The following is a 15,407-nucleotide window of genomic DNA, read 5'->3' on the forward strand; positions in this document are numbered from 1 at the left end:
TAGCCTCCCCATCAGAAAACTCCGATCAGTGCTGTCTGCCATTGGCTGAGAGCGCTGGGTTGGAGTTGGTCGACTGCTGGTTTGCTTGACTTCTGTCAGATAGAAGTGAGTATAACAAGAATGCTATGCTGCATATACAGAGAGATTTTACTGTTGTGGGTTTAGTAACACTTTAAGATAACAAAGTGATACTAACATAGGTTTTTTTTTTTTTTTGGTGGATGTTGGTTTTCTTTTATTTTCAATGAAAAGATGTAAAAAAATGACGTTTTATTATTTTTCTATTATGAATAATAAAATATGTATTTTATTTTATAATTTGTCCCATTTAAAATTACGCTAAAATTATGTTTTTGGTACAAACTATGGCAAATGTATTTGTAAAAGGAACTTTTTTTTTTCTAATTTTGTACTGAAATTGAGACACTGAAATACTGAAACAAAGCTAATTAAAATGTGCAAAAAATGACTATAAAAAATATAATAAAAAAATCAACAGAGAAAAATAAGTAAGAGGAGAAGGGGAGAGAGGATGTAATTAGGGCTTAATAGGGTTAACAAAGGATTAATAAGGGGTTAAATAGGAAAACATTTTATTAGAAAAAAATTACAGACTTTTGTTATACATATGAATAAAATAATAAATACAATAAAACAATATATTGATTAATTGTACAGCTTCTGTAGAAGCAGGACATACAATCTATTACATCTATTACAAAGCTTTGTTAAAGTGTTTGTTAACCCAAAAAAAAAATTATCCTGTTTCTATAAAGAGTGTTGTACAACATAGTGCTTGTGCTGTGTAATATGGCCCCACCTGACAGTTTCTGCCCTCCCCTCTGTATGCTGACTCCAATATATCAGGGCTGCTTAGCCCTGACACCATTGTCAGTGTATGCGCCTCCGTCAGCTGCAGCCCTGCTCTCTGTGTCTGTGTCTCCCTCTGTTCTCCTCCCCCCTCTCATCCCTGCTTGTCAGCCCCCGATCCTTCCTTCCTGCTCTTAAAAACACAGTTTTTCTTCTATAGTACCGTCTATTATATAATATTAATATATATCTCTCCCCAGTAGATGTAATTTAAAAAAAAATGTGGTATAATAGTTTACTTCAGAGTGCCGTTCGGTGCTGACGTGCCGATCTCCTCCTCTCCTCATCTCGAGTGACATAAGCAGGAGTTTCCCAGTGCCTTCCCCTGCAGCTATCAGATCGGGACAGGAAACCGGCAGGCAGTCAGCTGAGTGCCAAATGGCTCTCTGAAGTAAGCCATTATGCCGCATATTTTTAAAAATGACATCCACCAGAGAGCTTATTGTGTTATATACCATAGGGCAGTGATGGCGAACCTTGGCACCCCAGATGTTTTGGAACTACATTTCCCATGATGCTCCACTACACTGCAGAGTGCATGAGCATCATGGGAAATGTAGTTCCAAAACATCTGGGGTGCCAAGGTTCGCCATCACTGCCATAGGAGAACTGTAGAAAAACATTTTCGACCCTAACAAACACTTTAAAGTATTTTAGGATGTATCTCTTATGTTCAAAATCTTAAAGTGGTTAAGTAAAACAGCCATTTTCTAGAACAACATGTTCGGGACACATAAAAAGGCTAAACTTTCCACTGAAAGGTAATGGGGTCAAGAGAAGAACTGTGTCCTTCTTCCTACAATCATCAGAAAGCACCATTTATCCATATTCAAATTACATTCCCCAATTTCTTCACTGAAATGTCCTCTATGGCATTTACTAGATTTACAGTCATTTCTACAAATGATCTTATTATGATCAGTAAAAGTGGTCACAGCCTCATAAGCGGTTAGAGAATATAGTTATCAAAAATGAACTTCTAACAACAATGACACAGAGGACAGAGCATGCTGAATCACCAAACCGCAAATTAAGTTTAAATGAAATTCTTGGCACTAAAATCATTAACTGGTGTCCATTTTCTTTAATGTCCTCTTTACCATTTATAGCCCTTGAAGTGTAATGTGTGTGGAATGCATGTCATTGTAAATGTTTTAAACAAGAATAAAATGTCAGTCCTCTTTGGGTCAGTTATATACACTTTCTTGCACACCCTTATCTGCTTCCTTTCTGGTTATACCGAAGCAAGCTATTCCATTAACTTCTTCAAAGTGGAGTGCTAGGTGGGAGGGTCTAACATCCTCAAACTGATGGAAGTGGAAATTGGGAGTGCTAACAGAAAGGATCTGCTTGCTATCAGTCCCAGTGGTATAGAGAAAACTAATGAGAAATGTAGTGTCTAAAGTTTCTTCTCAGTTTCGAATAAACATTTACTCCTTATAGGAAAGCAAATCAGTTTGGCTATAAAAACAAAACCCCAAAAAGGCAAAACCAATATTGTTTTTGTTAGCGTTATATATATTTTTTTACTTTATAAGCTTATAAATGATTGTTTTTTATTGGTTTTTAATTCAATATACAACCTTTGTTTTACAAATAAAATAAAGGGAGAAAGGGTAAGGAAGGAAAGACCTTGAGGAAGAAGAGGAGGGAGAGAGAGGAAATGAAGGGAGGAAAGAAAGGGAGGGCAGGGAAAGGGGAAAGGAAAGAAAGGAAAGGAAAGGAAAGGGAGAAGGGAAGGAAAGGGAAAAATAATAAAGACATTTTTTTATTATGGCCTACGGAGGTGCCAGACAAAGTTACAGTATAAGATATACCCCCCCCCCTTTTTTGAATAATTATGTGAAAAGGTATCTATGCCTTGTGCGATAAAACAAATATGACTTCTATGCTTGCATGTACCTGTATATGTTTTGAACTTATCTAAATTTGTGCAATATCTTACAATAATTTGCAATAAAATTAGAATTGATACAAATAAACGTTTAATACATGACAAAGGATTCCCAGAGTACTAGGTCATTTAAAGAGATAGAACAGCAAAGGAAGCTTACTTTGCAGCTCCATTTATCTGACTGAAACCTCTGATTAGCAATAAGTCACTTCTCTGAAGAATTATTTCAATTCTGTAAATTATGGACTTCTTTCAGTGAAGCTGAAAACTAAAGTAGCTAAATAAGACAGCACGAGGCTAGAGTGCCATCTACTGGCTACAGAGATGATTTCATAAAATAAATATTTTTTTATTATGCTTTACGATGTTAAAGAAAATATAATCGGTGCCATTCTACATTCTCTTTAAGTAAAAAAAAGCAAATCTGATGCACAGGCACCAGTAAAATATTAACTTCCAGAGGAAAGGTCCACTGTAAGAAACCATCAACTGCATTATTTTTTAGCTACCAGGGTTTATTTGCAGACAATTATATGGCTGGGACTCCCCTTCTCATTGGGTGAGACAGCAGTGCGGTGCCATTGGCTCCTGCTGCTGTCAATCAAAATCAGTCAGACAATGAGGAGAGAAAGGGGCAGGCCACAGCTTCATATCTGAATGGACATAGGGAGCTGTGGCTCGACTCGGTTGCTGGGGGGCACTCAACAGGAGGGAGGGGCCAGGAGCACCGAAGCGGGACTCGAGTAGAGAAGGATTCACGCTGCTTTATGCAAATCCACTGCACAGAGCAGGTGGGTATAACATGTTTGTTATTTTTGCCTAAAAACTAGACTTTACAATCACTATAACTACAGTAACTATATAAATATAAGCTTTTTTTTTACATTAGTATAAAAAGATGATGCTGTATCCAAACATGTTGCTTTTGACATGACAGCCAAGTCTGGTAATATTGAAAGGAGGCTTTTTAGCTTTAGATATTGTACCAGCTCATGTGGAAACCTGTCTAAAGGTATTTTCTATTTCCTCTAATATATATATATATATATATATATATATATATATATATATATATATATATATATATATATATTACAGCATATATACAGTATTTATATACAGTAAATATATACCTATCTATATATACATACAACCACACAACTATACATAGATTATAGATATTTATATATTTCCTTAAGCATGTTTACCTGAACAGTGAGGTAACGATCCACTCCATTGCCCATTTAACTGACAGGTCCTTGTAGAATGCCCTATTAACGTTCTCCTTCCAGTGCAGGAATAATGGACAGTAGATCCAAATGTAAACTTTTCCCCAGAAATAATTGCATTTGGAGGAACTCCAGGATGACCACAGTCAATCACTGAGAAGAGAAATGACAAGTTTAATTCTCCTCTCTGCCATGTTGAAACACCTCCATGGAACTGACTATTTACTTTATTTAATGGAAGCTTCAGAATTTATCATGGGTGCACTTTTGAGAGATGTGAGGTTATTCAACATGTCATGGTGAACATGCTTATGTTGTGTTGATTCTATCGATTCCTAAAGACAAAGCAGTGTGTGTGAAAGAATTTTAATTCAAAGAATAGTAAGCTGACCCTTTATAATTCATTATATATTAAAGAGATGATATATTATGTATATTATAACAGAATCAATATCAGAAAAATGTATGATCATTTTATCATAAAAAAAAATCATAAAATGAAATGCAGATGTAGCCCACTCACAATAAAAAGACTTCACGCGCCTCACATAGAACACTATCCTAATGAAACCAACACATACAGCACATGCATAATAAATATATATTGCATTTTTACTGTAAACTGAAAACCCTCTAGCATTCAAAAATCATATGGGCCGCGGAAAGAAGTGCAAAAGGGCACAATTCCTTCTGCCGACATGAATCCTTTGGGCACTATTCCTCCACTCACACCAACAACAAGGCATTGTCTACTCCCACTGGAAGCCAGGACATTTATTACAACCACTGTTCCTAGTCCAGACTCCCTAAAGACTGAAGGACAGGAAACTGGCCCTTTGTTTATAAAGTTTGGAGACCCCTACTCTAAATGATTGTCACCAACTAGGTTTATTTTATCCTGCCAATATGCAGCCTTGTCACCATTCCTTATTCTCTCAACTAACGTGGTGTCATCTGCAGATTTTAGAACAGATTACCTTTGAAGCAATAGACACAATCAGAAGTATATAAATTAACCAAAATGGGGCTGTGGCACCCCTTTACTAAGGGACAATGCCATTGAGTAGCAACTACCAACCTATACCCTCTGCTGTTTATCAGCCAGGAAATCCAAAATCCAGTTACAAAGGCTTGTGCTTAAAGCAATATTAAACCCAAAAGCAAACAATTATTGTTTTGCAGCTTGCCAATTCTTAAATTTGATGGCTGTATTACTTTTCTTTTTGGGGCTTTTTAGGCTTTCTTTATTTTAATTTCATTTGGCCAGCAAGTCTGTTGTTTTTCAAAAGAACACACTCTCAGTTTACATGGATAGGACAAACCATTTAACAGTGGTAGGGGCGTCTGCAATGATATGTTTTAATTTATTCATGTAAAACCTTTATCCCAACAGGAAAAAAATGTTTGATGTACCTAAATATAAAGTGTGAACTGGAGATTGGCTTCAACTTGTTGGTGTATCTACTGTATAGCAGCGAATCCATCTAACACTCACCACTTCCCAGACTGACAATGCTGCTGTCCAAAGATGCCCCTTGTGCTTTTTCACGCAGAGTGGGGGTACAATCTTGTTTGGTTCCCCTTAAAGCTTACAGTGCTTGTGAGGGTAAACAAAAAACCCTCAAACACACATCTTTACATTTCCCCATGTTTTATTCTTTCCTATCTCTAGGAAGCCATAACCCTGGATCATGCCTTGACAAAACATGTTAAAGCTTACGCATCAAGAAACTAAAAACAATATTAAAATGCACTTATCTGAATTGTCCTCTTTGCTAACAGATCTATAATTCTCTCTAACCACTTTTGTGATTTTTAGAATTCTACCATTAAATAAGACTTGTCATAATAGCAGGTTAATGGGTTGACTTCAGGACATGAAGCCCATATCCTCATGTGTACTTCTATACTTGATTTTTTTTTATTAGAAATGTATCTTTAAATGATGACTAGGCACTAACTAAAGGATAATTTAGCCATTGAGAATATGTTACAGGTTCCACCTATTTTAGGCTGGAACCTGTAACATGTTCCCATTCCTGCAGCCTTTCACTGATCCCACCCCCAATTGTGACCGTGAGGATCTTCTCCCCGAATGCGGCTAAACCCGAGACTAAAGGCTTGTACTTCGCAATGAACTAGGGTGCTAGTGGATGCTCTAGGTCAGTGGTTCACAGCCTCAGTCCTCAAGTACCCCCAACAGGCCATGTTTTCAGGTTTTCCTTTGCACAGCTGCTTTAAATCAATATCAATGACATGGCATTGATAAGAGCTATTTTATCTAAGTGAAGTTCCCAAAACATGGCACGTTGGGGGTACTTGAGGATTGAAGTTGAGAATCACTGCTCTAGGTAGTTAATTGAGACTTCTTGTCATTGTGTAACTGCCTGCCCGTATGAGGTAGGAGCAGACAGATACACTGAGGCCGCGTACACACGCGGGGACTGTTCGCCCAACTTTGTCCGTCAAACAGTTTCGGCAAACAGTCCGCTCAAAATTAGCATGGACGGACATGGCCACACACGACAAACGAACAGTTTGCTGAAACCGTGCGCGATGACGTGAACGGCACGTACGACGGGACGAAAAATACGACGTCCTATACACTGCATTATAACTTTCGGCGTGTAAATCCTTTCTGAGCATGCGCGGAACTTAGTTTGACGAACAAGCCTACACACGAGGGGACTGTTCGCTGAAACAAAGTTTCAGCGGACAGTTTTTTGGAAATTCCGAAAAACCTTGTTCAGCGGACTGTTCGCTGAAACTGTCCACTGAAAGCCCACACACGAGCGGACTGTCCGCCGAAACACTGTTCAGCGGACAAAGTTGGGCGAACAGTCCCCGCGTGTGTACGCGGCCTGACAGTCTGCAGGAGCCTGAGATTGCACCCATGATCTGCTGATCACGGGTACAATGCATTACAGGCGAAATCATAAAAGCATAAAAGAATGTGCATGTATTCTTTTTTTTTTTTTTAGAAAGGTGAACTTATCTTTTAATTTTTATAAGCCTGTCAGTAGGGCAGGCACTGATAATTATTAGAACCTGTCTCAGAAGGCTTTCGGCTTAGGTCAATAGCATCAGTTTGATGTCAGTTTTAGAAGTTTCTGCTATCATGCAGAGCTAATTGAACTCCTTCTTACCTGAAGTTGACCTACTTCAAGAGAGTTTCCTATAAACTTGTATGGGAATCAAAATCCCATACAAAAGCTCAACACAGGCCATTATAGTGTAGGTATTTGCTTTAGGAGAGATCAAACTGATATAGTTTATAATTGATAATAGGTCATATAATAATAGCCAAACAGCTCTACCATTAGAAACTTTAAAATACATTTTATCATGTTTTGAAAATGATTCTCTCCATAATAAGTAAAAAAACGTACTAATGCATTCTGGCAATGACTTATCCCATTGTCCATTTGGCTGACAAACAAGGACAGAAGATCCAAATAGATAGTATCCTGGATTGCAGTCATAGAACACCACTGTTCCATAGGTGAAGTTACCGTGCTCTATTTTACTTTCCCGGATAGAGTTCTCTGGGATTCCAGGATCGGTACAGTTGACCACTAGGGGATAAAACACAATTTAGACTTAGAAAACATTCGCAAATTTAAAAAAATGCAATTTATGTTATAATTACTAGTTCGTAAATATAGATTGCAGTTTTCTTTGTCACATGATATTTCCTTAATTACAGTGTTAACCTGAGCCAATTCCCTGCCTCAGCAAAGCCTGTGAGATCATGGAGTGAGAGGAGAGTGCCTCTACAGACAGGCACAGAGATGGATTAAGTGAGGACTCAGGTAAATACAAAGGGGGTGAGGGGGCGATACTACTATCTAAATATTTTTTCCATATATAAAGCAAAAAAGGAATATTGAACTTACTTCAATAAAATGTGATTTTTGCAGATAAAAGTATAAGCTGGCCATGCCCCAGGACGAAATCATCTGTGACGAAACACATAGGGAGTGGCATCATGCTTACGTCACCACGTTGGTGCCAGTACTGGACCACAGACCAAAAGTTTGTGAGCTGGCTAGCTTGTTCTTTTATTTGCAAAAATCACTATTTATTGATGTAAGTGCAATATTCCTTCTTTACTTAATAAATCTTAAGATTTTACACTATGGAGGCTTTTATATTTATTTTTCATGGAACCCATCTATGATCGAGTCTGTTCAAATAGCAGAGGCTAAACAGTGTAATCTCCCTGGAAGATCAAAGGTCCTGGCTGGGTGTAAAGCCACAGGTAGCTCAGACCTCCCGTTATAATAGGTCTTGGCCCTTGTACGCACGGTCCGACGACTTTTGTTACGACAGGACAAGTAGCCAATAGCTTTGGTCTAGGAATTTGATCTGAGCCTGTGTGGCACTTTGTCCGATCGGAATTCTCTACAAACTATCGGACAAAGTCCGATCGGATCATGTTGTCAGAAAATTTTATAGCCCAGCTCTAAAACTTTGTCGGTCGAATATTCCGATGGAAACAGTCCAATGGAGCCCACACGCGGTCGGATTATCCAACAACACGGTCTGATCGGACATTTTCCGTCGGAATGTCCGACCGTGTGTACACGGGCCTAGGAGCTGGTATTTTATGAGGTGGAGGTGTCTCTTTGATCTATCAGGATTCTTTGGTGAAATTATCCATGATTAAGAAACTTTTCAGCTTTCACATCACCGTTTGTATTTGCTTGTCTTTATGCATACAGACTTTCTTCACTTATCAATAATTTATATATATATATATATATATATATATATATATATATATATATAGTAACATTGGAGACCATTAGCTCTCGTGGTAGATGCTTTTGTTTGTGATTCATGTCAGTCATATGAAAAATAAAGGAGTTCTTCTCCAGCAAATACACAGAACGGAAAATTCTAGCCCCCCTGGCTCTGTAGCAGTACTTCTGCACTTTATTCTGGCTTTGAGTTTGTTATATACACAGGGTATGCATATTACATTTTCGTTTATCTATAAATGGTACTTTTTACTCTGCTCCTTCTTGCAATGTAAATCTAGGAGTCAGCAAAATCAATGAAAACAATATCCTCCCGCTGAGGCAGATATGTTATCACAACAGTTGTTAAGCAATTAGGCAGTCATTGTAGTATCTAATCTATGCTGCCTCTAGTGTCTCATCTACAAATCTGTGGACAAAATAGCAAAAAAAAAAAGGAGGCAAGAGTTTATAAAATGTGAAAGTCATACAAAAAGGTACTATTAAAGAGGAGCCCCAGTCGTGTTACTGAATATTAAAAGCTAGCAGCTACAAAAACTGTAGCTGCTGATTTTTAATAAACAGACACTTACCTGTCCCAGGATCCAGCGCTGGGGACCGTCTTCAGTTCCCAACACCAGTATCTTAACTGTGTAGCTGGCTGCGCATTGTGAATGGCCCCACAGCCTTCTGGAACCTGTGATGTATGTCTGAAGACCGCGGGGAGGAAGTGGGGGAGGGACTTCCACTGAGATTGCCTAGGCGATCTGAACAGAAGTGGGAGCGGCTACCCCCCACAAAAAAATGAGAAGCAGAAGAGAAGCAGAGGAGGAGGCCATAAGGCTGAACTTCCCTTTTAGGTGGAGTTCCGCTTCAAGCTAATACTGCATTAATAACACAACATACAGTATGTGCTCACTGAAAATACATTGCTCTTCAAACACACGAGAACATTTTTTTTTTTTTTTTACATGGTGATTGTGCATTTCAAGTAATACAAACTCAGCAGAGATTTTGTGTTGGTTGGGCCATCTCACTCTTCTCTCACTGATAAATCAGCCACCCAAAATTCAGGACATATAAAAAAAAATACCCCTTTCTTGTTAATTTTTACTTTATAATGTGTCAGTGTAAAGCGACAAACACAACCAGAAGACAACAGGTGCTATCTTTTTCATTATGTCACCAACAAACTGTGAAAGATAAAATAACAAAGCTTGGAATAGCAATTTACTTTTGCTGCAAGCCTGCAGGTATACTATTAAAGCTTATCTAAATCCAAAAAATATATTACAAAAAAATTGTAATATATTGCAGCTAATCAGTTCCTTTATTGTGACCACTCTACGAGAAGCCAAAAAAAGGTAATCTATGTGTGCGTGGAGCGGGATGAGGACGGGGAGTACAGCAACACAGAGGGGGTTATTTACTAAAGGCAAATCCACTTTGCACTATAAATGCAAACTGCACTTGAAATTGCAATGAAAGTGCACTTGGAAGTAAATTCGCTGTAGATCTAAGGGGTACTTGCAAGGAAAATAAAAAACAGCATTTAAGCTTGCACATGATTGGATAATAAAAACAGCAGAGCTTCACCTCATTTCAGATCTACCCCTTCGATTTCCAGCGACTGCACTTAGAAATGCACTTACAGTGCAATTTCAAGTGCACTTTGCATTTGTAGTGCAAAGTGGATTTGCCTTTTGTAAATAACCCCCAGAGTTCCCATTTTTGGGCGCTGATATGTGGAATGAATAAGGAGATCTGAACGGCTGAGTCCACCTGAGCCTTCAGACGGAGAAGAGAGCTAATTTCTTTAGAACAAGTTCCATCTCTGACTGAGATGGATTTCCCTGGGATCCACCTTCAAGTTCAGCATCATCTGAACTGCTCCATCGTAGGTGGCCCCTGGATCAGAGATTCTAAGTCCAACCGGTGACCAAATGCCCAGGCTGGTTTATTAGCTGCATGAGCTATCCAGCTTACTATGTGGTAAGCTTAAAATCTATGTGGTGGAGGGATTGTCGTGTTTGTGAGTCACTGTTACATGGAGAAGTTTCTGAAAAGCAATTTATTCACTTTAACCACTTGCCGACCGCCGCACACCAATGGCACGGGCAGGCAAAAAGGACATAACCGTACGTCCCTTTGAATTTGCCTCCTAGCAGGTCCTGCAAACTCAATGTTGGCTGGTGGCACCAATTGCAGTGAGGAGAGGCAGAACAGGGAGATGTAAACAAGACATTTCCCTGTTCTGCCTAGCAACAAGACAGGGTGCTGCTGTTCCCTCGTCATCGGGAGCAATGATCTCTGTCATGTTGTAGTGAGCCCATCCCCCTACAGTTGAAACACATCCAGGGAACACACTTAACCCTTTGATCGCCCCCTAGTGTTTAACCTCCCTAGTGGTAATCCCGAGTCTGGCTTGGGTTGGAATTTTACTACCATAAGCGGTAACCCCGAGCCAGACTTGGGATCGCATCGCTGGATACAGGGAGAGGTTACATACCTTGTCCCCTGGATCCAGCGATGTCCTCCGCGCTGTGTGATCGAGTTGTCCTCCGCTCGATTCACACAGTGCCCGAGTGCCGCTGAGCTCCTTTCCCTGCGACGTTGCTGCGCACGGGTGCGGAGATCGGCACCAAATTCAAAAAAGTAAAAACACACAAAACACACACAGTACTGTAATCTGACAGATTACAGTACTGTATAAAAAAAAAATTACACACCCCCTTTGTCCCTAGTGGTCTGTGCAGTGGCCTGCATGCACTTTTATATTATAAATACTGTTTTTTTTTGCCTGGAATTTGGAGATTGTCCATAGCAACCAAAAAGTGTCCCTTTATGTCAAAAGTGATTTTAGACCAACTAGAAAACAGCGATAATAAATTAGAATCACTTGCAGAATTGAGCGATAGCGATTTGTGGGGAAATTCGTCATCAAACACTAAATCTAATGGCAGCGACAATTCTGCAAATGAGCAAATTTCAGTGTTTTTGGATTTGATTACATTATTGAATAATTTTTATTATTATTTATTATATTATAAACTTTATCATACCCGGGATGTCTGCTAGACTCTGGTTTGAACAGATTTAAGAGAGTTATTCCTAAAAATTACAGGACTACAATATAAAACGCCAAATTTCCATGCAAAATAATTGTACCGCTTTCAGCACTTAAAACCAGAACTAGTTTTGTGGCATTTTTATTAATATTTTTAATAATAATATAGGGAAAATAATTAACAAAAGAACAGTCCCAGTATTGCTCTTCAAGAACAGGTTATCCGAATCTCATGTGCACAAATCCACGTCTGTGATTGGAAAACATTCACCAATTGCGATAGAATCTCTTAACGCACCAATATCAATAGAAGAATATATGAAGGCAATTAACGTGCTCAAGCCTAATAAAGCGCCCGGCCCTGATGGGTAAACTGTTATGTACTATAAGGCGTTTCCTTCCATCCTAGGCCCTAGATTTGTTAAGGCTTTCGATTCTTTGCTGGATGACCATCCAATACCGGAATATACCCTTAGAGCACATATCGCAGTTATTCCTAAGGAAGGTAAGGACCATGCTCAATGTAAAAACTATAGACCAATATCTCTGTTAAACGTCGACTTAAAAATTTTTACTCGGATACTTGCCTCTAGTAGGTTACAGCCTTTCCTTTAGAATGTCATCCACCCTGATCAGGTGGGGTTTATGCCCACCAAAGAGGTGAAAGATAATACTACAAAAGCTTTAGAGATTATCCATCTAGCTCATACGCATAAAATACCGATGTGTTTATTGTCTTCCGAAGCTGAAAAAAACCTTTGACAGGGTGGATTGGACATTTCTGAAGGAGACGCTGACTCATATCAGTGTGGGAGGGTCATCTACCACCACCTTCTAATATGAAGGAAGGAAGCTTCCTGAAGTCACATGATTGGATGTTAAATGTGTAGAGACTTCTGGGTAACGCTGACATCACTTCCTGCCTCAACCCACACCATATCGAGGCTTGGACGACACGCCAACCCCGGTAGACTGAACGGTGCTTGTTAGCCCCAAAAATATCGCTGGAAAGACTCGGTGCCGATCTATAGGCACTATACCTGTGAGTGAAAAATGTTTACACCTATTTTATTGATGGAATGTTGTGCAATTATGGCTGTTTTCTTTCTATGAGATCAATGTGGAGATGCATGGAGTGATCACTGGCATACCGTTTGGAAATCTTCAGATATATTCATGAGTGGAGTGGTTAACCCAGGCATAAACCAAAGGCATCTTTTTATTTTGTTTCTGGTGAGTGTTCATTTTAGAATTTGGTAGTGTTTTTTTCATGAATTGTGGACGTGGATTTGCGCACATGGGATTCAGATAACCAGTTCTTGAAGAGGAATACTGGGACTATTCTTTTGTTAAACACATGATTTTCATTTATATTAAGAAAAACATTATTTTCCCTATAGTATTGTAGTTCACCAAATTTCCACTTGATTGATTTTATGATTAATTATTGATGAATTATTGATAAATATTATTCACTATTTTAGTTATGTGGTAAGATATGTTTACTATTTAGGGTCAGCACAGTTACCCTTTTTACTGTAATATACACTTATTACAATTTTTTTTACCAAAAATATGTAGAAGAATACATATTGGCCTAAACTGTGGAAGAAATTAGTTTTTTTTATATATTTTTTGGGAATATTTATTATAGCAAAAAGTAAAAAATATTGTTGTTTTTTTTTTTCAAAATTGTCGTTTTTTTTTGGTTATTGCAAAAGAAAAAAAATGCAGAGGGGATCAAATACCACCAAAATAAAGCTCTATTTGTGGGGAAAAAAAGAATGTCAATTTTGTTTGGGTACAACATCGCACGACCACGCAATTGTCGGCTAAAGCGACGCAGTGCCAAAATGCAAAAAAATGCTCTGGTCAGGAAGGGGGTAAATCCTTCCAGGGCTGAAGTGGTTAAAGAACGAATCACACAATTTTACTTTGCACCTCTAATTTTATATTGACAATTGTTAAGACTCTAACTAGTGATTCACACACTTTGAGGAGCGAGCCACACAATCACAAAAACTTAATTTCTATTTGTTTTTTATTTTATTTTATTTTTATTTTATTTCTTTATTTGTTTGTGGTACTGAATTTTGAGAGGACTCTGAAAGGTTATTCACACATCTATAAGAATGATTTACCCAAGTATTTTTCCCACTTTTAATTTTTTTAATTTTATTTATTTTCATTTTATTCTGTTGATTAAGTAGTTTATCTACATGCTTCATTTTCTTCACTTTTTGCAAAATAAAATTTAAGTGTTTTGGGTTATTTTTGAGGACTATGAAAAGTGATTCACACACTTGGAAGAGAAATTCACAGATTTACTATTTATTCACTTTTATATTTTGATTGTTTCTTTTCATTTGGAATCTCTCATATGATCATTAGCACATTAACCCTTTTATTACAATTCTGTATGTATCTTACAGTTGAGCCACTGCTGTTCTTACATGTAGTTTAATAGGTCTTTAGCGCGGTTTGCGCTTTATGTATATTATATAAACTATATTACCAAACGTATTGGGACTCCTGCCTTTACATGCACACACACATGAACTTTAATGGACTCCCAGTCTTAAGCCTCGTACACACAATGCGATTGTTAGCGGGGGATTGTCTGTCCGTTAGCTCCTTTTGACAATTGTTGTCCAACTTTCGGGCAACAAATGTTGGATGACATGCTAGTCAATTTTTGGCAGACAACGGTCTGTTCTCAGATTTTCGTATGGTCAGTACACAAATCCGTCACACAAAAGTCAAAAGTACAAACACGCATGCTCGGAATCAATGCTCACCAAACACGAAATTAGCAGAAGGGGCCCGAAGAGTAGTGCTCAAGAGCTGAAATTTCTCGTAGTACGTCACTACGTTTGTGTTTGTTACACAACAATTGTGTACCGTTAGTATGCAAGACAAGATCCTGGCACATGCCCTTTTGACAAAAATCAGACATTCGGTTGGCCAACAATCGTACCGTGTGTACGAGGCTTTAGTTGAGTTGGCCCACCCTTTACAGCTATAACAGCTTCAACTCTTCTGTGAAGGCTGTCCACAAGGTTTAGGAATGTGTCTATGGGAATGTTTGACCATTCTTCCAGAAGTGCATTTGTGAGGTCAGACATTGATGTGGACGAGAAGGCCCGGCTCGCAGTCTCCACTCTAAGTCATCCTAAAGGTGTTCTATCAGGTTGAGGGCAGGCCAGTCAAGTTCCTCCACCCCAAACTCACTCATGTCTTTATGGACCTTGCTTTGTGCACTGGTGTGCAGTCATGTTGGAACAGAAAGAGGCCATCCCCAAACACCTTATGTGTTCCCTTCACTGGAACTAATGGGCCAAGCCTAACCGCTGAAAAACAACCCCGCTCCATAATCCCCCCTCCACCAAATGATTTGGACCAGTGTACAAATCAAGGTCCATAAAGATATAAATGAGCGAGTTTGGGGTGGAGGAACTTGACTGGCCTACACAGAGTCCTGACCTCAACCCGACAGAACACCTTTGGGATGAATTAGTGCAGAGACTGCGAGCAGTACAAACCTGACAGAGATTCTAAATCCTTTTCCTTCAAAATAGCTGGAGCCCACTTTAAGAATGTGAATT

The 15,407-nt window shown here is 38.7% G+C and overlaps 1 protein-coding gene across 1 annotated transcript in view; it reads right to left on the bottom strand.

The window, feature by feature from the left end:
* The window catches only part of CSMD3 (CUB and Sushi multiple domains 3), a 1,166,690-nt gene that overhangs the window by 130,378 nt on the left and 1,020,905 nt on the right, over positions 1-15,407 (bottom strand). The window contains exons 55-56 of the mRNA XM_077493847.1: positions 7,383-7,568; positions 3,973-4,146 (exon numbers count right to left, since the gene is read on the bottom strand). Of these exons, the coding sequence (XP_077349973.1) occupies positions 3,973-4,146; positions 7,383-7,568 (360 nt within the window). The remainder of the gene's footprint in view (positions 1-3,972; positions 4,147-7,382; positions 7,569-15,407) is intronic.

This window comes from Lithobates pipiens, unplaced genomic scaffold (genome assembly GCF_037356315.1).
Source record: "Lithobates pipiens isolate NorthernLeopardFrog02 unplaced genomic scaffold, aLitPip1_a1.2 Scaffold_19, whole genome shotgun sequence".
Classification (NCBI taxonomy): domain Eukaryota; kingdom Metazoa; phylum Chordata; class Amphibia; order Anura; family Ranidae; genus Lithobates; species Lithobates pipiens.